We start from the raw sequence: 24,981 nt of genomic DNA, 5'->3' as shown, positions 1-24,981 counted from the left end.
TTCTCTGCTTCAACCTTAATGGGCAGAGAAACAGGCATAGCTGGGCAGTCACAGGTTTTCCCATAAGCATGAGTGGAGCCACAGAGACTTGTTCCAGGCTACGTGTGTTATTTCCAGGAAAATGCACAGATGCCATGAAGACCCCTTCAGGCCAGTTAGGGTAGGAATAGCAGCAGAAGATGGCCAAGCAAGGTCAGATCAATGGTGATGTCCCCACACGTTTATTATTTTACAACAGAAATACCCTTTGTGTGACTGTGACCAGTTTTATCAGTGAAACTGAACATGCCTGGTGGACTGGCATTCACAAAATACACAAGAGGTCCTAGAACCAGAGGAGGCATGAAAGCACCATGCATTGATTGCGTTGGAAAATGTATAAGTCACCTCACGTGGATATGATTCAAGTATGCTTGGGAACATAGTCACAACAGCCTGTTTAAAAATTACTTTGTATGATCTAATAGAAAACATTTACCTGCAGGTACGGGGAAAAGATATGTTGTAATTCTGTGAGAAAAAAATAATGCCCTTTCGAGAAATAAAAGCAAGAATAAACAAATGGGACCTAATGAAACTTACAAGCTTCTGCAGAGCAAAGGAAACCGTAAGTAAAACAAAACGCCAACCTACAGAATGGGACAAAATTTTTGCAAATGAAACCAACAGAGGCTTGATCTCCAGAATATATAAGCAGCTCATATGACTTAATAAGAAAGAAACAAACAACCCAATTCAAAAATGGGCAAAAGACCTAAACAAGCAATTCTCCAAGGAAGACATACAAATGATCAATAGGCACATGAAAAAGTGCTCAATATCACTAATTATCAGAGAAATGCAAATCAAAACTACCATGAGGTATCACCTCACACCAGTCAGAATGGCCATCATTCAAAAGTCCACAAATGACAAATGCTGGAGAGGCTGTGGAGAAAATGGAACCCTCCTACACTGCTGGTGGGAATGCAGTTTGGTGCAGCCACTGTGGAAAACAGTATGGAGAGTCCTCAAAAGACTAGGAGTAGACTTACCATATGACCCAGGAATCCTGCTCCTGGGCATATATCCAGAAGGAACCCTACTTCAGGATGATACCTGCACCCTAGTGTTCATAGCAGCACTATTTGCAATAGCCAAGACATGGAAACAGCCTAAATGTCCATCAACAGATGACTGGAAAAAGAAGAAGTGGTATATTTATACAATGGAATACTATTCAGCCATAAAAGCCGACAACAGAATGCCATTTGCAGCAACATGGATGTTCCTGGAGAATGTCATTCTAAGTGAAGTAAGCCAGAAAGAGAAAGAAAAATACTATATGAGATCGCTCATATGTGGAATCTAAAAAAACAAAAAAACCCATAAATACAAAATAGAAACAGACTCATAGACATAGAATACAAACTTGTGGTTGCCAAGGGGGTGGGGGGTGGGAAGGGACAGACTGGGATTTCAAAATGTAGACTAGATAAACAAGATTATACTGTATAGCACAGGGAAATGTATACAAGATCCTGTGGTAGCTCACACGAAAAAAAAAAGTGACAATGAATATATGTATGTTCATGTATAACTGAAACATTGTGCTCTACACTGGAATTTGACACAACATTGTAAAATGACTAGAACTCAATAAAAACATGTTAAAAAAGCAAAACAAAACAAAAAAATAATAATGCCCTTTTGGTTTATCAAACATTTTACTAAGGCAGAAAAGAAGGGTAATACATTTTAATTAACAATCATAATAATAATAGCATTTTTTACAGTAACAATAAAAGTGTACATAAGAGTAATTACATTCTAAAATCCCTACTGTTGACAATAATTTGCTGATATTTTAAAACTGCTACTCAGACCAAAATAATGATGAAAATGAACAAAAATGCCTATGCCATTTTTTGGTACCTGCTCCAACTAGATACAATTAGGGTTGCCGGAGGAGCTAAGAAGCTAGCTTTAAGCCTGTGTAGTCTTCCATCTCACTACATGATGTTGGAAGAAATCACCTGGTGTCCTTGGTACGCAAAAGTCTGACACACATAAAGAAATAATGGTTTATATTACATAATCTCCAAAGTCCCTTAAAAATTCAAAAATGGGAACTTTGATGTAAATTGCCCATTTTTTAGAAAATATGAATGTTCAAATAGTGGTATCCAGCTCAAGGCTTAGTCACAGCAATCTAATAATTTTGGTCTCTAAGCGATGAACATCCTTTTAGTAATATTTTCTGATGGGAAAAGAATGCTAAATATGTATTAATTGCTATTAATTAACACGTTAAGGATAATTCTAATGATGTCTCATTTGTAATAAACCTTCACCCCTTAAAAAGCTCTTGAGTCACTTATTTTAACACCAATCCACTTGAGAGACTTATTTTCATCTTAACAAATAGCAGAAAATAACGGATTTAAAATGACGTACAAATGTCTTTTTCAGAATATGTGGTAATAAAGTGCAAAAAAAAAAAAAAACCAAGCTACATACAAGCTGTTTGTGGCCTAAGATATGCAAAGAATTCATTTTGGGGCTGGCATATACTGCAATTAGAAATGGTTCTGTGCATCGTGATTAAACCAGTAACTATGGCAACAAAAGCAGGAAAGCAGAAGTGCAAAAAGGGGGAGGCTGAATAAGCCGCTTTTCATCTGTTTATTTTTAGAGCCTTTGTAACAAGCAGAGCTACCTATAAAATGCATATTACCTTTATTCTAATTCCTATCCTTCACTGACAGTAGAGTAAAACATATCATTCCATAAACACACACCCGCACACACAAGTATCACCAGGGTGCGCTATCACAACCCTGCTCATCACCCTCGTGTACGTAGGGCTGCAGGGGGACAGTGACAGAGCAGGAAATTCAAGTCAGAAGTTCATAGTTTTGCATCTTAGCCTTTTTGTCGCAGAGTTATGGCAAAACCACCTGTTTCTTGGTTGCATGTGCAGGGCTCACGTGAGGCAACCACCGGGTCCCAGAGGCTTCCCCAGGGCAGTCAGCTGGGAGACAGACAGGGATACAGATGCCCCGGTCTCCCAGACTTGGAACCCTTGGCCTTCGGTGTACATTGTTTAGTCTCAAACCAGGAAGGTTTATGAGGAATATTTAAGGCAGTTTCAAAAGGGAACATCAGTCAACACTTATGACAGGTATAAAAAATAAGCCATTTGAAAAGAGGTGTTTTTTTTTTAATCATTTATTGAGGCTAGAAAAGATGCTGAGGAAGCCAAGGATGTGAGCGTGAACAGCAATGACCTCTTTCCAGCAGACAGAGCAAGACGGAGTAATGTGAATTTCAGCAAAACAACTTTGATTTAAGAAATAACTGCTTATTGTACAGATATAAGAAAGAACAGATCACTAACATGCTGTTAGAATCAAACTGGATTTAATTTTTTAAAGGCATAAAAATAAAAACACTGTGTTCTTGTTTGGCACAACAAGAATTCACTGAACAGTCTCCCCACATGTTCAGATTTCATGATTATGGAATCGAGCTTCGGTATAAAGAGTTGCAAACCTTCCACAAACCTTATTCTGATGGGAAGTGAATTAGGAAGTTAAATCATCTCAAAGACAGGAAAATGAGGCTAAACTAAGACAGGGCACCAAAGTCTACTTAACGTTGCAGAAACACCTTTGAGCAGCTGACACCAAGGTCTTAATGTTAATACCATCCCCCAACCACTTATTCACTGTGTCAGCCCATCGTGAGCTTCTGCCACGTGTGAGGCACCGTTCTCGGTTCTGGGACACAGCTGTTAATAAGACGGTCAAACCTTCTGCCGCGTGTGGCTTCCATGTGGGATGGATAAGGACAGGGAATTGGTGTATAAATAGATTGCACGGTCAGTCAGACTGTGGGGAGAGCTCTGGAGTGAGTAACTGGGGGGTGTGACAGAGATTGACTGTCAAAAGCCTGCTCCGCTGTGTAGGTCAGGGAAGACCTTCTTGAGTGGCTGAAGTTTCAGGCTGTAGGAGCCAGTGATGAAATGATGAGCGTCCCAAGATTAGGGAACGGCAAGTCCAGACGTGCAGTGTGTGTGAGAGACAGGAGGCGGGAGCCCAGCCAGAGCTCTGGGGGCCAAGTCAGGACGGGGACGCAAGGCTGCTGGGGCGGGCAGCAGCGAGACAGTGGGGGACAACGGTAGATCATGGATTTTTTAGGCTGTAGATTTTTTTAATGCATCGATCTTCCCAACAAATTAACTTTTTTTTCCCTTTGGAATGATTTCTTAAAAGATGCTTGTAAGAAAGACCAAATAGACTTACTCACCCAGAACATTCTGTTCAACTTCCTGTGAGGAAGTCAAGGTTGGAGATCACTGCTGTCCAGGAAGCAGATCAGGAAAACGGGCAAAATCACATCAGAACCTGTGTTTGAAAGTGCTTGGTGCATGTGATGAGGCGGAGAATGCTGCCTTCCTTACGGCTTCTTCCAAACCTGTGATGTCTTAACCATTCAAATCAATTAGACACCAGCAAAGGAGCGAAGAATTTTCGTCCTCCCTTTCAAACACTGAATGTCATGCAGTGTAGCAAATCCAACTGGATAGTCTTTTAAAAATAGCTAACATCTTCTCAATAATTCAGAGTTTTGTTTTGTTTTGTTTTTTTCCAATTCTTTTCAGTTCCATTGTTTTCTTTTCCATTTGGACTTGGCAGCACTAGAAGTCCTCGTGTGATTTCCAAAGCAACCACTAGAGGGAAGACTTCCACTGAAGAAACTCATTTACAAAATGTTATCTTCGTTTCCTGAATCTGAAAAACTCAAAAATATGATGCCTCCAAGATGAAAGATTATAAAAGCATCTCAAAAATCTCATATGTATTTTCAAATGAGTTCTGATAATAATTAACATCTATGCTATATTTTCTGTAAAGGCTTTATGTTCATTACCTTGTTTACTTCTCCAAATGAATGGTTAAGAAAGCAGGCAGTGTGACCACTCAGCTAACATTTAAAAATGCAAGTAATTTAACCAGAGGCATCCAAGATCTTAACTGCACAATCAACATTACAATTGAGGTCTAAGTATTTTTTTCAAGTACATCATAGTTTCTCCCCATCACTTTTTTTTAGGAAAACAAAATTTTATAGTCTCAGTTTTCTCTTCGTATTCTAGGTTTTGGGGGGGAGAGGGGGGGAATAATTGGGCTTATTTGTTTATTTTAATGGAGGTACTGGGGATTGAACCCAGGACCTCGTTCATGCTAAGCACCTGCTCTATCATTGAGCTCTACTCTCCCTGCCACACCATATTCTAGATTTTTAGCAAGATATTGGAAGCATAGCAGACACTTAAATAATCACTGAATGTATGGATGAATTAACATACAAATAAAAAAATGAGTGAATGAATGAAGTTCTGCATTTTTCTCTGCAACAGTGCAAACTGCTGACTTTCCAACGACATCCCATTTCAAAGTAACTGCAAGGCTGCCTAAGGATATTACTTGCAGCTTAATGAGCCCTATGAAGAAGAGGACTTTGCAATTCTTTCTTCAATATCATGGTGTCTGCCACAAAAAATTCCTAGGTAGAAATCCTACCTCCCAATGTGACGGTGTTGGAAGGAAGGACCTTTGGAAGAGGATTTGGTCCTGAGGGTGGAGCCCTGGTAAACGGATTAGTGCCCTTATAAGAAGAGGTATAGGAGAGATGATTTGTTTCTCTTTGCTCTGTGAGGATACAAAGAGAAGATGGCCACCTGGGAATCACAAGAAGGGTCCTTACCAAGAAATCTGCATGTTGGCACCCTGACCTCAGACCTCCAGCCTGCAGAACTGGGAGAAACAAATGCCTGTTCTTTAAGCCACCTAGTTTAGGGTATTTTGTTATGGCAGCCCAAACTGACTAACACACCTCATCCTATTCCATCTTCTCTATATTGTTTGACTTCAGAAAATTTAAGGAAATTATGATTATTCCAGTAAACCTTACATAAAGCCTTGTTATAACTCTAATATAGAAATAAATCAGATGGGTTAACCTCAGAGGAAAGCAGATACAATTAACTGGAAGAGAGGAGAATTAGAATCGTGACTCCACTATTTCCTTCTGCAGGAATCTTGAAGCATCTGCTACAAAGTTATGCTATGGGCCTAAGCCCCATCCAGTAAATTAAACACACTGATACCACTACTACTCCTAATGCTAATAATTACCGCGAATCCATTGCTATTACAGTAGGTAAAGGGCAATTGCTTAAATTAACTAAAGATCCTTGCAAGCAAGTGATAATTTCCTGAGAAAGACCAGACGCTTTTCCTGTTCTACCAAGAAGGCTGAATTTGGTGGTATGTGGGGATGGGGGTGGGGCAAAGAATTGTGCCACCCCTTCTCCCTTGTTAAACTTCTCTGTACAACTAAGGAATCAAGAAACAGCTCCGGAGACCTTGAAAACGAATATGTGTATGTGTATGCATGACTGGGATGTTGTGCTGTACACCAGATACTGAAACGTTGTAACTGCCTATACTTCAATTTAAAAAAATTTTTTTAAAGAAACAGCTCCTAAAATGTACAGCTAACCCAAAGATTCATATAATCTCCCATTTATAAAATATTTTCTAAAGAAATACCCAGAAATATTAACTGGATTTGTCAATGAGTGATGTGGCTGCAAGTGATACTGTTCTTTTTTTTTTAGTGCTTTTCTATATCTCAATTTGCTTACAATGAAAAATGAATCACTTTTTTAATAAGGGGGAAATTTTTAAAAATTCAAGTAATATAACTTTCATATCTGATCTTAAAATTATCTTATCTCTATTTATTTTGGGTAAAAAAAAAGTTAAGCTTTTTTCTGTTTGTTTAATCTAAGCTAAATAATCAAGTGCTCTAAGACTGAATCGTACCTAGTACTCCCTGTTTCTTCTTATCAAGAGCTGACCTTGGTAAAGATTCCTTGGAACCAGCAAAGAAACAAGGGCGTCTTCCCTGGCCGATCCTTCCAGGGTCCTTCCCCAGTCTGATTTTCAGTGCACGAAGAAGGTAAAGTTCAACTGGTAGCTTTCACCATATCTGTCCATTCTGCACATTTAGCACATTCCTTGAATAGATGGTTTTGCAAACAGCTTGTTTAAAAATTATCTGATTTTCCGCATTAAGTTTTCTGGTTGACAATCCATGAAATCAAAGAGAAAAAGTTCTTGTGGCTTTGTGAGCTCACATTTCATGCTTTCAATGAATTTTTAAAATCCATGCGTGAAAAGAGATAAAGTTATTAGTCACTGACCATATATAAGCACCACTGAATGACAAATGATTTCACAAAGAAAAAAAATGTCAGCACTCCCTCAGAAAATCTTAAAAGCAGAGTTCACCATTAAGAAAAAGAATTCATTTTACAATAAATGCCAGACGGGAAAAGATTCAATACACTTTGACAAAGTCAATCCATTCGCTTTCTACAGTACTGTGATATTTTAAGAGAGCTATCACCCACCCAAACACAGACATCTAACTATTTCATTAGAAAAGAATAAATAAAGTTATATCACCTATGGGTCTAACAGAAGTTCAGTGAGATTTAATAAATGTTTATAGTTACTCAATTTTTTATTCACATCATTTTAATCGCTTTATAAGTTAAATATAATTACAAGGGCCATTGATTCATGCACCTCTTCCACAAATATCCTTGAGTGTCTCTTTTGTGAAAAGTGTTAACGCCAAGTGTCTTCCCGGAGCCCATGAACGCATGCGATAATGTGGACGACGACCCGTCTTGTCCACTGAGTCCAGTCCTGCGGTAGAGCAGTGCCCGAAGGAAGCAGAGATCCCCTCAGCACAAAGCTAAACGCTGGCTGGGTGGCGCTCCGATCACGGGCCAGGCACACATTCTGAACACCCACAGTCCTAAATTCTACCACCGAGAGAAGGGCGTCGAGGGCAGGGAAGTCGTATCCTGCACCAAGAGGATCCCAGGATCCTACAAGCTCTGCAGCTGAGAATCCTATAAACACACGACGTTGGAACCTCTGCCGCAGCCTGACGGTTTTCCACAGAGAAGTATTCTGAGAGAGTAATAACTGTGCACTAGATGTGAAAACGGCTCAGGGAGCAGCATTTTCAGAAACCTAAATTTATATCCACTTTAAGATATGAGGCACAAACTGCTGGAAGAACTTTCAAACCACAGGAGAAGCAGCCAAGTGCCTGCAAAGCAGGAGCATGGCAGAAATCTAGTTGCTACTTCCCTCAATCGCCTTCACTGCGGTGGATACAGAATTGCGGCTTTCCTCATTGTGACGCACTACACAGCTCTGAAGCCTGCTGGACACGTGGCAGGTCTGAAGTGTAAACTTCCACGGTGACGGTTAAAAGGGAACTAGTAATGTGAACCCAGTGGTGGAAAATCATCTTTTTCTCACAGTCATGACAAACACGGCAGCAATGGAAGCTGGGTGACAGACGAGTGCACAGTGACATTCCCCGGCTCTTCCTCCCAGCCTCGTGTGCAGCAGGGCTCCTCCCAGAGAGGCAGTGCCGCCCGCAGCTTCGCTGATAAGGCAGGCTCGGGTCACCCAGGGCTATCTACACTTACATGTACAGATTTTAACTGAAATACGGTTGACATACAATATTATATTAGTTTCAGTGCACAGCATGGTGATTCAATATTTGTACACATTCCAAAATCACCACCACGGTAAATCAGTCTGTTCCCACACAAAGTTATTCTCATACTATTGATCATATTCCTTCCGCTGTATGTCCCCTCCCTGTCACTTACTCATGTATAACCAGAAGTTTGTACCTCTTACACCCTTCACTTATTTCGCCCAACCCCCTGCCCCTTCCTCTCTGACAACCACTAATCTTTTTCTTTATATCTGTGAGTCTGTTTTTGTTTTGTTTGCTGTGTTTTTCAGATTCCACACATCAGTGAAACCATACAGTTTTTGTCTTTCTCTGTTTGACTCATTCCACTTAGCAAAATACCCTCTAAGTCCGTCCATGTTGTCACAAATGGCACAACTTCTGGAAATAGTATTCCAGTGTGTGTATATATATAAATATACAGTTACCACATTTTTGTCCATTCGTCTTGATGGACACTGAGGTTGCTTCCACATCTGGGCTATTGTAAATAATGCTGCAATGAACATGGAGGTGCATGTATCTTTTCAAATCAGTGTTTTTGTTTTCTTCAGGTAAATATCCAGAAGTACCTACTATTTTCTCACCTAAAGAGTCAAGTGGAACCTAGGAGGCTAAGGCCCAGTGCCTCCGAGGTGAGGAGCAGGTGGTCATCTCGAGAGAGAGACAGACGTCATCACTTCTGCTGAGGACTAACGCACCCGCGGTGAGGAGGCAGCTGCTCACCTCTTCTGAGAGACAAGAGTCATCATTTCTGCTCTTCCTTCACCGTCCCTGTTTTCTGAGAGCAGGGCCAGCCTGAGGAGTAAGCCGACTGGGGCTCAGCTTCACTTCACTTTTCTGAATTAAATTCTCTTTGCCCTGATTCCCTTCACCATTTTTCGACCTCATCTTTCCATTTCTTTGTTTATATTTAGGAATTTATATATCTCTGTAAAGTGCTAACACTTTTTATATAATTATAAAAATAATAAACTTTTATATAACTTTAAAATAAATAATTAGGCTGTATAATTTAACTATCAGATCCTAAATTACTTCTTTTTCAAATAAATTTTAAAAATTTTCATAGGCACAGAGTCCATGAGATGGGAAGCTACTCCCCAGCTCATCTGAACACAGGGGCGTTCAACTGATTCAGCTTGGCTGGAAGGTTGACCAATTCATCCTCTGACTCTAATTTTTAAATTTTTAAGTATTCATTTCAACTGAATATCATATTCCTAGGCAATGTAATGCAATTTTAATCCCAATCATATTTCTTATGAAAGCAAAATGCATTTTAAATGGAGGTGGCAGTGTGGAATGAGGACCATTTGGTAAAAGTAACAATATGATGGTATTTTTTATTCCCTATTATAAATATGAAATTGAGAATAAAACAAATCATGTATGCATACTGTCAGGGAATACTTCACAATACTGCAGTGGGGAAAATATACAGAAATGACTCAGTGGTCCAGACTAAATTAAAGCCTATCAAAACATATCTAACAATTGCTCATATAAACATAGGAACAAGGGAACTGGAAAAAAAAAATTCTCCACCGGAAAGGCTTTCAAAAAAAAGCTCCTGCAGAGCATGCAGCTTTGAAGTGCCCAGAACTGAACCATCGGGCTCTAGGGAGGCTGACAAATGAAGACGGAACACACTGAGTGGAAGCACTTTGCCCATCACGAGAGCCTCCGGTCTCTCCGTGTGTTTCCATTAGCTCTTCTCCACCCTGTAGCCCTACCTACACCATCACTGAGCAAAGATTCTGTGCTTTGCAAATAAGCTAAGTGCTGAGGCAGGTATCAAAGGCGTACGACAGGACACCTGCTCTCAAGGAACTTCACGAAGTTGTCTTCATTTTAATTGAACTTATCCATAGATCAGCCCCTACTTTATACATACGTACCTGACATTCTACAAGATGTGAAGGTGCTCAGAAGAAATACTTGAGCTCCTGCCCGTAAACAACCTACAGCCTGGTTGAAAACCCGAATGAAAGAACAACAAACTGAAATTGTGTGATAAGACGGAACGAGAAGGCTGGACAAGACAGGGATTAGCGGAAAGCCGACCTAATGCTGATAATCGTGATGACAAAGCTACTCTGCGGTCGTTTACTTTGGATCAGGCATGACGGTCAGAGTTAAGTTTTACGCCAGCTACGTATGGACCCCCAGGAGCTGTCCGTGGTAGAACGAGGCAAGGCAGACAGAGGTATCTTCCGCTATCTTTTGCAGCGTTCGGCAGGACTCAACAACCCCAAGAGTCATGTGAAGATGCGTGTGTGTGTGCGCGTTGTGCGTAGGATGTCCAAGGAGAGGAGGGAACATGAGGGAAGAATTGTGAAGGGCCTCTGTAGTTCACTGGGGGTTTTAAAGTCAACGGAAAAGAATGTATGTGTGTGTGTGTGTGTGTGTGTGTGTGTGTGTGTGTACATATATAACTGAATCACTATGCTGGACACCAGAGGCTAACACAACATTGGAAATCAACTCTACGTCAGTAAAAATAAATAAACAAATGTTCTGACCCAAGAGATAGCTCTGGAATGCTTTTAGACCACTGTTGTTTGTTTGTTTGTTTGTTTTTTAAGAGACCAAAGTAGAAGCATCTTGCTTAAGAAAAGCTGCCTTGGTCTACAGACTAAGTAAAATTCCAACCAATCGTAATTTGTTACAGAGTTGGATAATTTTTAATGGTTAATCAGTTGTTTTTTTAATCTCACTTTTTGGGTATTTTGGTTGTTGGTAGAATTTTTTTTTTGTCCGAAGAATTCCAAAATTTTAAGCACTTAAGATCTCAGAACTAAAATTAATTGGACTTCATAAAATTCCTCTTCGTTACCCTTGCCCTAAGTAGTAAATTAAGTTTGGCATTATTGTCAGACTGGATAAGTGGTACAATAAAATAATGTGAATAAAAAAAATCAAAACATAATAATAAAAATAAATATAAATAAATAAAGTCAGTGAAGATTCACTGAAGGGTTTTAACCTTGGGAGAGGGTTGGTTAGTTTTTGTATTTCTAGAAAAGCCATGAGTAGAAGGTAGGTTGAAGGAAGACAAGCCGGGAGGTGGGGGAGGGAAAGCCTAAAGTAAGATATCTTTACAATCAAGGTGAGAAATAAAAGTACGAACTAAGGCTGTGCCAGCAGAACCGGAGAGAAGATGAGGATGGGAAGTGAGAGAGGGCGACGTGTCAGAGAGTGAAGTCACAGGAGTTACTGTTTCAGAAGGGGAGCAGCCCTGGGCGCTGCCAGCTGGATGCTCGAGGGGACAGGCTGCTGAAGCGGAGTGGAGATGAAGGTCCCTCATGCAGAACGAGTCAGTGGTCTGTCAACAGCTGGACCGTGCATCCTGACCTGGTGACTCCGACCCAGATCGTGACCCTAATGTGCCATTTAGACAACTGTGTAATTGTGTCCTTGGGCAAATAAACATCTCTGATTGTTAATATCCCCCCAATGAAGTATTATCACTAAATATACATGAACATGCTTTTAAACTATAAACCACTCTATAGATGAACTTGTAAATATTACACTTCCAGGCTAGAGAAGTCACAGGTGAGACCCGAGGTGATGATGAAGGCACACACTTGGGACGGGGGTAGGTGGTCCTGAGTCAGTGCACACCACATGTACAAGGGGCCCTGAGGAGGGAGAGGAAAGGGCACGTGGTGATCCTGGGGCCGGACTTCTGAAGGAGGGCAGCAGCCAAGAACTGTACCTGTTCTTGTCTTTCCTGATTTCTATGGACGGTGGTACGAATATCAAAAGCACTTTTATTTGTTGTGCCTTTAGATGGCCAGGAAATAAAATAAATGCAAACCTATGCTGAAAACAGTTCCCTGGCAACTTCTGGATGTATCTGATGATATTTTGGAACACATACAAGAGAAACATGGAATAAAGCTTGGGCCACTTCTCTGAACTTGTCCAACAAGCCCAAATTCACATGCCACCCTTAGCATGGGACTCGGTAAGCACACCTACAGTCTCTGAAACACAGCGAGGACTGTCACCCAGATCCACCAGGCAGCCAGCTGCCTGATAACGTGTGCTTTCGTGAAGCAGTGGAGAATTTATTCCAGAAGTTCAAAGGCCTTCAGCAGGACAGTACAATATGAGGCCAAATCCTACCTGAAGTTCCAGATCGAAGCAGAGTTCAGTTCAGCAGGTCTGTTCTGTGATTATTTGCATTTAAAAAAATGTTATGAATATCACAACATAGAATAAAATTCACCAAGGGGAAGAGAAATCTTCATAGAGTTTCTACTGCACAGTCTCAAGCAGAACGGTATTTTGAACAGAATATCAAAGAGAGCTTGAATAAAAGTAGAGAATCCCTTTTGGAGTGAGGTCTTGGGGCAACCAGAAGTATAGGAGGCAGCTCATACTGACAGTAGCGATGGCTAAGCCAGAGCAAATTCTATGTGTCAGAGTGTCTTTTCCCTGACGCCGCATGAAAACTGAAATCAACTCCAAATAGAATTCCCTTTAGGAAGAGGGGAGAATAAAAAAATAATAAAATGGTTACATGGTGTTAGATAAATTTTCCAGATTCATAAAATTGAAAGCAGTGGAATACATCTGTGTAGTAATTTTCTGCAAAGCCAAAACAGTTTGCCCTGGGTTGATCTGCGCTCCAAAGACACAAAGTACACAAACCCTGAGTACACCAGTGTAAACTGTGACCCTGGCCCCTCCCTGACTCTGCGTGCTAGATCCTGGCGCGTCCTTCTATTTCCTGCAAAAAATTAGTTAGGCCAAACAAAACACTTGAATGGCATCATTCACCTCCAAAGTACCTTTTGAATGAGCCACTTAGAGAAATGAATGCCACAGAGTTTAGGAAACCATTGTTCATTCGGAGGTAAGTTTCCTGTTCTACTCTGTAGTTTGGGGTTTCGGGTGTAGGAACTGCTATTGTATCTGAAATGTATTCGCAAAGCCACTGCCACTGAGAACTACAAAGCGGCTTCCAAACCCTGTTTCCAAATTCATTTGCTAAGTCAGAGGGCAGCGTGTGAAAAATGGCCGAAACTGCACTCTCAACAAAGATGTTGGTCTTTTTTCTTTTTCCTTTTTTTTTTTTTTTCCTGACCAGAAAGACAAGTTTTCACTGATCTCTGGAGATCTCTGGAGAACTTTGGCTCTGGTCCCACTGAGTATATATTAGCCATTCATTAAAAGCCTGAATCTCGATCATATCTGAAAGTGAGCCGCATTCTTATGTGTCTGTATCCGTGTTGTCTGCTTTGCCAGAGTGCTAGGTTTTCTGAAAGGAGGCATGGTTGCCACTAAAGGAACCCTCCTTGGTTTCCCCCTGCAGTCACCGCTGACCCTCACTCTGGCCTTCACTTTGGACAAAGAGCTACTTTGATCCATTTTCTGCATCACTACAAATGCCCAGAATTTCTTGTGTTCACAGGGAGGCCCACTGTCACAGGCCCGCATGAGAGAGAAATGAAGTGTCACTGGTGTCTGAACACAGACTGAATCTGCTCGGAATTCAGTCCCCCAAAATGCTTCCACTTAACCTACTGTCCACAGAGCGGATAGCTGCAGTGCAAGGTGGGAATGGCTGACGGAGGAACAACCAAATCATTCTACAAAATCCATTCAGGAAATCGGGACGGAGAACACTTTGCAGGATGTTGAAATAACACATAAAAACAAACATGAAATTCACTACTTTCAAAATTTCTGGATAGATGGAGACTGAACGTCCTAGGGGGACTCTATATTCACACTTCATAAACAGTAACGTCCCCATCTTCATAGCACCGAGTTTAATGTTTCTTACATGGCGAGAGCTCACAGGACAGCCAGCATCGCCCTTCGGGATCTGATGTACTGCACACCGCCTTTGCATGATTGCCCTTTAATAACCTCCTGTGCACCTAGGGATGATCCTCAACACACACACACAATTCAGTCACTGCTGTAATTACACTGGTTTACTTAAAATTATCTAAAAACGCGGTAACAGCGGAGATGAACACCAGCATGTTGGGTGAGCTGGGGGCTCGGGGGTTGGGCTAACTCAGTCCCTAGTGATGCGTAGTTACATGCGATGCATTTTAAGACTAAGCTTTGACAGCAGAGTCAATTATCAAAATTCAGGGGACATGGTCCTGCCTCACTGTCCCCCCACCGCCCCATATCCACACAACATTAGTGAATGACAGGAACTATTTTCGAGATAACATAGAAATGGCCGATCATCCACCTGGGATGGTTTTAGAACAAGTTCTAAGTGAAAGAGGACCCCAAATGCCAATCCTGAGAGTCTGGTTCTCCGTCTTCTTTAATTGTAAGTAACACTAGTTAGAAAACTACTGCCAGGCGTTGTTCTAAGCAATGTGTACATTTATTCTGATTCTTCTAATAACACTATGAGATAGAAACTATTATCCACATCCTATTTTAGAGAGGAGGAACCTGAGGCACCAAGAGGTAGCACCCCTACTGAATGCCACAAAATCACTGCCCAACGGTCTACTTTGGAATTCAGAAATATTCTGATTGGTTTTCTTAAATAAGTTCCTATTAGATCACACTCCTTGGCACCAATGTGTTCTAACTAAACATTTTTTTTTAAACCACGTTGCCAAACTTGGGGTAAATTTTTAAATAACCTGAATATGACAAAATATAAACATTTAAAAAGTAGAATAGAATTCTAGGCATAGAACTGAGTCATCTTGTGAAGAGTCCGATATTGCTCTGAAATCTTTCAGGGTCTCAGAGGCGTCAGTACAAATCTACCACAGTCCCCCGACCTAGTAATTACAGACAAGGTGATCTAAATCTCTCTTAGGATCAAGATTGAAAATCATGTTAAAAAGTCCATGAAATAAGTCATGCCACATACTAGCTTTTTGACCCTAGATGAGACACTTAACTTTTATAGTTCTGATCTGTATTACATTAAAAAAACTATATGATTTTAAAGATCCCCTCAAAGTCTGTGGTGTCATGACACATCCCAGAACACTGCTAACTTAGAAAGCACAAAATTCATGTTACTTTAACTGCAAAGTTGTTTGACTTTTGAAAAAATGATGTTTAATTGTAAGACTAGTTGCTTTTCTATTAAAAATTATGGATAAAAGTAACTATGGACGGTCTGTGACTTAAGATGGTTAGACTTAATGATTTTTCCGCTTTACAATGGTGTGAAAGTGCTATGCATTCAGCAGAAACTATACTTCAAATTTTGAATCTTGCTCTTTTCTCAGGCTAGAGGTATGAGCTATTTACATGGCATTTACATTGTACTAGGTATTATGCATAATCTACAGGGGATTTAACATATAAGGGAGGATGTAAATACTATGCCATTTATGTGAGGGACTTGAGCATCCAAGGATTTGGGAACCAAAAGATCCATGGATACCGAGGGATAGTTGTACTCTTACACGACCCAGCAATCACACTCCTTGGTATTTACTCAAAGAAGCTGAAAATTTATACCCACACAAAAACCTACACACAAATATTTATGGCAGCTTCATTCATAGTTGCAAGAAAGTTAGAACAACCAAGATGTCCTTCGATAGGTGAATATATAAACAAATTGTGGTATATCCAAACAATGGAATATTACACAGCAATTAAAAGCAACAAGTTTTCAAGCCATGAAGAGACAAGGAGAAGTTTTTATCTTGAATGTGTATTACTAAGTTAAAGAAGCCCATCTGAAAAAGCTTCATGCTGAATGATTTCAATTATATGACATTCTGGAAAAGGCAAAAGTGTACGTACACATATGCAGTAAAAAGATCAGTGGTTGTCAGGGATTGGAGTGACAGAGGGAGAGACATATTGGTGGGGCACAGGGGATTTTTACTGTGTGAAGTTACTCTGTATGATACTGTTATAGTAGATTCGTGTCTTTATATATTTGACCAAACCCATACAGCGTACAACACAAAGAATGAACTCTAAACTATGGACTTTAGCTAATAATAATGTGTCATTATTGGCTCATCAATTGTAACACATGTGCTACAGTGATGCAAAACGTTACCATTACCAGGAACTGTGTGTGCATGGAGGGATGAGGAAACAAACAGGAACTCTGTACTTTCTGCTCAATTCTTCTGTAATCCTAAAACTGCTCTAAAAAATAATGCCTATTAAAGTTTTAAATTGATGTACAGTTAGTTATAGTGTCAGCTGCAGAAAATGCCTATTAATTTTTAAATAAATGCCACAGAACAGCACACAATGATTTTTTTTGAAGATGAGTAATCATTGAGTATAAAAGATAAAGCTAATTATTTTTACTTTCAAGGCCAGTGCAGCAGTAGCTTTCAGATATTATTGTTCTTTAAAACACAATGATACTGAAATATTCCACTGTGCTCTTCCTTTATTTATTTTTTTCATTTTCATCAAAGAAAACTTTTCCTACCAAAAAATATTTGGCAAATTCTCTGGAAATAATTCTGCCCGAGCACTTCGCCACCTCTTGACACAACGGGTTTGTTTTCACCGGAAATCTGCTTTGGGGGCTTTTACAAAAACACGGTGGACTCGAGCTTTTTAACAGAGAAGGAAACCGAAGGCAGAAGGTCACATTCTAGGTGCAGTAAACACATGGGCCACTTGGCTGCGAAAAGCACTGCAGGTTTTGAAGATACAATAAGGAGATTCTCAATAGAAAAGAAAAATAAACAAAGAAATCAAGGAAGATGAAGAAAAAAATACTAGTAAACAGTAACAACAACCTCTTTAATACAGTCCTTGGTTGGTTTGTGTGTGTGTGAGTGTGTGTGTGTGTCTGTGCATGTCTGTGTGTGTGTGTGTGCGCGCGCGTGTGTGTGTGTTTTCACCCATGTATGCACGGAGAAATGTTTATTAAACATGGAGCCATAAGGAATATACACAAAGGGAATTGGCCATGGTTCTTCCCCTCTTTGAAAGAAAGAACCAGATTCGTTCTAAGCTCACTTCTCTCCTTATTCAAATTAGATTTAAGGGTCATATGCAGGGTTACGGAGCTTAATACCATCACAAGCGAAAAAGGAAAAAGGAGAAAGGAATCCAAGAGGGCCTTATCTTCAAAGCCAAACAACCCCCTTGTGCTGAAAATAAAAGGTCACATTAAAAGGCAGGAACAGCAAGTGGAAGAAAAACAAGATCTACGTCCTTTGTCACCCCTTCATTCAAATCAGTAAACCGTCGGAAGAAGGCGCCTTCTCAATGGTAGGTCCCCATGCTCTCCAGGGTCAGCACCTGCGATGCTCACAGCCCGCTGCTTTCCAGCTGAGGAGCATGGGCTGCAGGACAAAGGAGTCAGCCAGCAGCACCGGCAGTCACCTCCTGCCTGACCAGCACGGCCCTGGGGGAATCCAGCAAGAGTTGCAAATACAATACCACCTTCGTTAGGAAAGGCAAGGACACAGAACCCAGAAAGAGCCCAGTTGCTAGTAAAAGCCTGTTTGCCTGCAGCATCGGTCACCTCCGGACACTCCCCTGCAGCCCAATTTTATAATACAGGACGTGCTTAGATTTTCTACAGCCCTACTGTCTTAGCAACTTGGATCAAGACTGGCCCACCCCTGCCACCAACTCCCACGAAAGCCGTCCTTCAGGGCAGCACTGAGAAACGCTTTGCCTTTATCTGCACTGAAAACACGGGCTCCTGGGAGAAGCCTGTACTGGCCTTTAGGTTACTACTCATTAAAACCTCGATGAGCCTATTCTCTGAGTCACATTTATTTTCAAAACTGGAATCAAACAGGGAAATAGAGTAGGTGCTTATATGCCTGAGTAGCATGTGAATACAGTTTTTAAACAAATCATCTCTTCCAGATAAAAACAAGGACCAAACGTATTCATAAAGACATCCCATAACTCCTCTCCCCAGATCTGTCTCCTTCCCCTTTATGCTTCTGTCCAGCTCTGTGACATCCTTCTCTTGGGAAAGAAAGCAGACAGGCTGCAACTAACAAGAGAACCAACAAAAAAGGGCAGAAGATGGGCAAGAAAAGAGAAGAGATGGTGCTGGAAGAACACGATCCTGAAGTCTCTGATTGATGCTGTCTTTCCTTTTCAAAGTTTTTGAAACAGAATATTTGATGTATTTTTCCAGAAAAAATGAAAGTGAGATAGTGACAGTGTTGAAATCAGCAATTCGGTTGGGCAACAGTTTACATAATGTGTAGCTTTGGGGTTTCAGAAGGAGAAACAAATAGAGATAAAAATTACATCTCAGGGAAGTCAGTTATGGGTTCTTTGGACTCCAGGCGGTGGCAACAGAGTTATTTCCTGGGCAAGTGCGGCCACACTGCTGGGGTGTGCAGCTGAGTACTTTGTTCCCTACTTGGAAAATATTTCCAGTCAGAAGAGAGTCACGTGCACTGTAATTGACCTAAATTCTCCCAGGCCGCTATTATTCATTCTCCTTTGCTTTCACATTATGATTCTCTGCATAAACTTTATTTTTCATCAGTTCATTCAAAGAGCCCTAGCTTAGCTCTAAAATTAATTTTAAAAAAGCAAAATGCTTTTAGGTTTGTATCAGATGTAGCTACTAAGCACCAGAAACTTTGTTTTAAATTTTCTTGTGCTGGAAATATTTTTAAAAACAATATAATATTCCAGTGTATCTTCTAGTACTAACAAAACATATAGACATTTTGCTCAAAATCATTTTATTTGCATTAAAATGCAAAATCTTCAATGATTGTTAAATTCATGCCAGTAATTATTTCTAGCAAGACTTATAGAAACAACAACAGCAAAAAATCCTGAACATGAAGTTTTAAAGTATGAACATTTTTCACTTGCAAACTGTTTTACTTTACCAATAACCCTTTAAAATCTTCTTTGAAATCTTTGTTATTGAAAACTGTTAGTTGACATCTTTTTTTAAAATGACATGGGATCTGTTGAAGATAAATTTGTAACCTATACTGCCTGGGCAAATAAAGGTAAATGAAAGGAAAAAAAAAAAGCTCCCCAAAACCTTCTATAATTCAAGGAAGTAGAATTGGTGTATGTTTATATATTCTAAGAAATACGGCAGCTGCATTGCAGATACTCAGAACAATCCCTGTGCCCTACAACTGTTGAGCTGACGGCTGGGAAGATGTAAACCTCTTGGGTAGAACAGAGTCCTCTGCTGTTCCCTTTGTGGATCTGAAAGATGAGTGCAAATGTTTCTTCACAGCCTTCCTTTATTTATTACAAGTCTTACAGATCACAGACTCAAAACCTCTCTCACACTGTAATTTTCTTTCCTTCATAACATATTTTTGTCCACACTAGAAAAAAAAGTAGAACGGATCATCAATCTTCCAGAGAGCTCTTATCTTGAGCTGTGGGACTAAAAGCATTTTCAGGTGTCTATTAACACTTCCCTGGACACTCAAGAGCTAAGCCTCCACTCAAAATTACCTTCGGTGGCAAATATGCCGTAGAGTGAACAGTGGCTGCTGGACATCCCACACGAAACTGTGGCTCACATCAACCCCGATAACGCCCTGGTTCTCACAAGAGTCTGGCTTAAAACTTCCGAACCCTTCCTAAGGATTCACAAACAAGAAACAGAAAACAAGGCATCAAAGGTAACAGCAGAGAGGCTTCGCCTGCCTTCACGGGGATGCCCGAGCAGCCTGATGACAGTGGGAAGACCTGCTCTGCCTTGGCTCAGTGTCTTCGCTTTTCTGGGCCTCAAGTTCTACACCGTGAAATATGCAGCTTGGGGCTGGGATCTTCAAAGATAATGTACAGCTCTCACAGCTGCAGGCTCTACATATACACATATACACACATATACACATACACACATATATACACATACACATATATACATACTCTAAAATCTAAAATTTAGATAGAAAGCTCCTTGATAACACAGTGGAAAATAAAAACCTAGGACACTGCCATTATCTTTGTCCCTGAGCTTTTTCTTACATATGTTAGTAACTTCTACTTGGCTTATTCTCAATGTTTTGTGCTTTGACACACTCCTTGCCATTCTTCAAACCCTTATCCAAAGTTCCCTTCTTTGATAAAGAAGGGGAAGGGAGCCGGTCCCTTGTGTGTGCTGTGATGGCAGACACCTCTGTTAATATGTCTCATGAGCAGTTACATGTATAATCACTGGAGATTATTAGCCTTGGGTGCACAGGGCAGCAAACAGTAGTGGGCACAGCAGGAGTGAGCGTTCAGTGACAGTGGAATGAGTGGACGGTCACAGCGAGTCACTGGCACCTGTGACCATTCCTGATACCACCACAACGCTGTGTCAGTGAAGACAAAGTGTGTGCAAAACAGTGAACACCCATCTCAAAAAAGATGGTGAAACATGGAACCAGATGGTTACAGAAACGACACGGCAAAACTGAGAGGACTGAACTCTGTAGATACCGTAGTTCCTGAAGTTAGACCAAGGATAATATTGGGACCACTGAGCCTTCAGGCTCACTCTAGGTCTTCAAATCAAAAGCAATCCAATTTCAACAAAGTTTATCCACCGAGGAAAAGTTTTATCTTTAAAAAAGAAAAAAAGCATGATCCGAGAAAGATTTCACCTCTCATCTAATCCCAGAATGAGCTCCACAGGACTTCAGAGCATGGCTTTGCTGCTTGTGGTGGGGGTGGTTTCAGTAGGGCCCATCTTACTGAAGCTGCGACTCCTTTGATGTGATCTAATTGAAAATATGCAAAAAGCTTACAAACTATCACAGCAAAAATGAGGTAATTAAAAGGGTCAGGTAAATAATTAAAATCATTTCCGACTCAATCATACATGCTAATGAGATCTCGGGACAGGATGAATAAACGACATTGTCAGTTAACCCCAAACCGCACTGTGACTATTAATTGCAATTAAAAAAAATGACTACTCATTCCTCAGAACAGTTCTGAAAGAACATTAGAAAGGTCTGACTCAGCTCCTCAGCCCTCCCTTTTGGTGGAGGTGCTAATGAGCAGTGAAATGGCCAAAAAGAGGCTAGAAAGATGAAATAACAAATGTCTTCTAACTTATCCCCTCAAATCTTTATCATTCCTGTTTCTGTTGCATGGCCTCAACCTTGTCGTATGAAAGGAGCCTGGTGAGTAGAACTTTTATTCTGTTTTGTCCTTTTCAGATCCACATGAACAATGCTTTCTAGATGACATTTTAAAAAATCATGTGACCATGTCAACCATGCGCTTAAAACCCTCAGTGGCTCCGTGTGGCTCCTAGGATAGAGCTGGAGCTGCCCAACACGACCACAAGCCCCTGTACCACACGGAGCCCACCTCTCCCTCCACACGTCTCTCCTAACACTCGACCTTTGCACACCCTCTGAACTATGCTGAGTTCCCTGAGGCCCATGATCCCCAAAGTCTCCACGTGCAGCCCTCCAGTGTGTCTACAATCCTCTGACCTGCATCCTCTGCTCCTCCGGGCCGCGGGTCAGGGGAGGGGCAAGCTCTGATAGGTGGCCGTGGGTACATGCTGCCGGCATGTGGATGAGTCTATCCAGCTCAGAGCTTAGGTCCTACAAAGCCCCTGTGGAGAGACTAGCTAAAGTCCTGTTCCCCAAGATCTCTGTCAGTAGTAAAAAGAGCTAACACTCTGAGCTCCATCTGCCAGAGCATTTGTCTTCAATCCAAACTCGGGTGAGTAATAAGGGTTATTCTTCCACGGGATCTTGTCAAATACCGAGGCCGGAGTTGCGATTATCTACTTGTGTTTCTCCCTCATTAGTTTATGAATATCTGTGGTATCACCAACCACCTAGATTCCATCATCATTACATTCCCAGCACCAAGCGGAGTGCGGGCTCACCGCAGGCACACAGTGGGCATTCACTCAATGTCTATTTAGTGAGGAAATTAATGGACAAACAGCGACACAATCCCATATCCTCAGCACTTCATTAATACCTCCAGAGTTTCATTTCTCACCAGTTTCTAGCCAACTCTTTGGAAACATTTAAACACGTACATTGTATATCAAAACATTCATCATTTTAATTTGGTTCATTTATTATTCCATCCTAGGTTAACGTTTACTTTAATCCAACAAAAAAGATTTAATCAAAGATAAGAGTAATGTACTTAGAATCACAGTCTTAGGTTTGAAAAGTGCTTTATTAGTTATCTATCTGGAAAACAAACTACCCTAAAATCATACCAAATTAATTCCTATATAAAAGGTGCCGAGGTAATTTTAAATCATTCTGATCCATTCACTGAGGTAGAAATAGAAGATTTTTCTTTCACAACACCATGGTAACAGTTGCTTTGAATCCCTCGCGTGTGCTAGGAATTAAAAACATGCTATTCATATTTGAAAATTCAGTGAGTTAGACAGACTTCTAATTCAGCCTTGTCTTACCCAATTTTAATAAGTCATCTTAACATACTTTGCACTGATGTTTTTGCCCAGTTTTTTTGTTTGTTTGTTTACTTCAGTTTTTAACTCATTGTCTGTGGTTTAAAATATGTTGTCTCTCACACTAGTTTCTTATGTTACAACTGTGCTTTTGCTCACTGTAGGCAATTAAAGAAACCAAACTTCACAGTGTGATGTTGTGACTCAGAACCAATGGTGTGCACCACGAGCACTTATTAAGTGAAGATTTACAACAAAGAGGGCTGACTATCACAGGGGCTTGAGTCTATAACAGGCATAGATGAATGGTCCCCGGTAGTGAGCTCCACTGACTGACCCCCGCTGTGAGTCAGGGACCACGCTTTCGTGGAGAATCCACTGCTTCTGATCATCATGTGACCCTACGAGTAACGCAGACTGCCCCAGAGGAGCTGTCACTCAGAGACCACCACCACGTTATACAAAATGCAGGACTGATGAGCAGAACTGCCCTGAGTTAAACAAAACAAAATCCCAGAATTGAATAAATATAGAAAATTTAAACAAATATGAAATCCTGCATTCCCTAATATGGTTGGATATAAGTAGTGTAGGCAGTTACATAATTAAGCTCCTGAACACTATCTGGTTCTTTAGAATTATCATCTTAATATTCTGCAAACTGACAGTCTAATATGCTAACATACTCACCAAAATCAGGTTTAAATATTAAAATAATATTTTATTCTGTGCATAAGTGATTGATAGGCAAATCAAAGAAACAGATTTTAGAAAAGCTTGAATAATTAGTGACCAACAGAAATCACATCTGAGACCAGAAGAATTCATCAAGGTTAGACTTTAGAATACAGTATCTACGAGTCTGTTTCTGTTTTGTTATATTCATTCCTCTATTTCAATTCCATGAACTTTACAACTTTAAGATGGTTTTTCACACCTAGATCATTACTAGATCCCTCTTATTAGAGCCTTATAGAATTTATTTTCATGTACAGAGTGAAGTATTACAGAACGTGTGAGGCATTAAAATAATTTCTTCATTTTCTTTATACAAACCAGTTATCCCAACACCACTCATTGAATAATCCTACAATGACTAGTAATTTCTCCTATCATATATCAAGTACACAGAGAAACGTTAATCTGCTTTATTGAGTTCCACTCTTTGTGTTTATTTAGTGCTCAAACCACAGTTATCATTCTTGTAGTTTAAGAAATAAATCTAGATATTTGTTAGGCATAGTCTCATCTCCTTTTTCTTTTTCAGAATTTTGTGAACAATTTGCAGAACATCACTTTTCCATGCAGAGTTTTAGAATCAGTTTCTCAGTTCCATGAAAAATTATTTGGGGGTGTTAACTGGAATTACACTGAATATATAAATTAATTTAAAAGGGAATTGGAATATTTACGATAATGCCACTTCACAGTTACTAACCAAATATATCCTGTTATATACTCATATTTACTTTTTGCCATTAAAATCTCATATTTGGGGGGTATGTTTATTGATAGGATTCTTTTAGAAGTGTTGCTATTGTTAATTGGATTTTAATTAACCTTCTTTTGTTATTACTGACATACAGTAACACTCCTGGTTACATATGGTGACCTTATGCCAAGTGCCACTGCTGATCTCTCATTATCTCTAATTGTTTTGTAGCATCTTTTCAGGCTACCACAGAGACAGATGCATCATCCTGAGTAACAACAAATTCGTCGTTCTTTCCAATCCATCCTCTTTAATTAATTCTTCTTTTCCAATTGCGTTGGTTAGGACATCTACGGTGGTGCTGAATAGTAATCTTCAGAATGAGCATCTTTGTCCTATTACTGACTGTATTGGGAATGCGTTTAGTGTCTTACAATTAAATATAATGATGCTTGTAGCTTTCTGTAGGGTAGCCTGGATCTGTTTATAAATGTTCTATTTGCCCCTAATTTGCTTACAGTTTTTACCATAATTGGCAATTATTTGTAATTAATATTGAATTGTATTAAATACAGATCCACTA

The 24,981-nt window shown here is 40.2% G+C and overlaps 1 protein-coding gene across 6 annotated transcripts in view; it reads right to left on the bottom strand.

Moving 5' to 3' along the window:
• GPM6A (glycoprotein M6A) overlaps nucleotides 1-24,981 on the bottom strand; it is a 246,881-nt gene that overhangs the window by 179,116 nt on the left and 42,784 nt on the right. For 4 of the 6 annotated variants that reach the window (XM_072950517.1, XM_072950519.1, XM_072950518.1 and 1 more), the window contains exon 3: nucleotides 21,171-21,287. The exons of the other annotated variants lie outside the window; for them this stretch is intronic. In XM_072950517.1, coding sequence (XP_072806618.1) covers nucleotides 21,171-21,177 — 7 coding nt within the window. In that variant the 5' untranslated portion in view covers nucleotides 21,178-21,287. The remainder of the gene's footprint in view (nucleotides 1-21,170; nucleotides 21,288-24,981) is intronic. 6 annotated transcript variants of the gene reach the window in all.

The sequence above is a fragment of the Vicugna pacos genome, chromosome 26 (assembly GCF_048564905.1).
Source record: "Vicugna pacos chromosome 26, VicPac4, whole genome shotgun sequence".
NCBI lineage: Eukaryota > Metazoa > Chordata > Mammalia > Artiodactyla > Camelidae > Vicugna > Vicugna pacos.
This window is presented reverse-complemented; position numbering and strand designations above follow the sequence as displayed.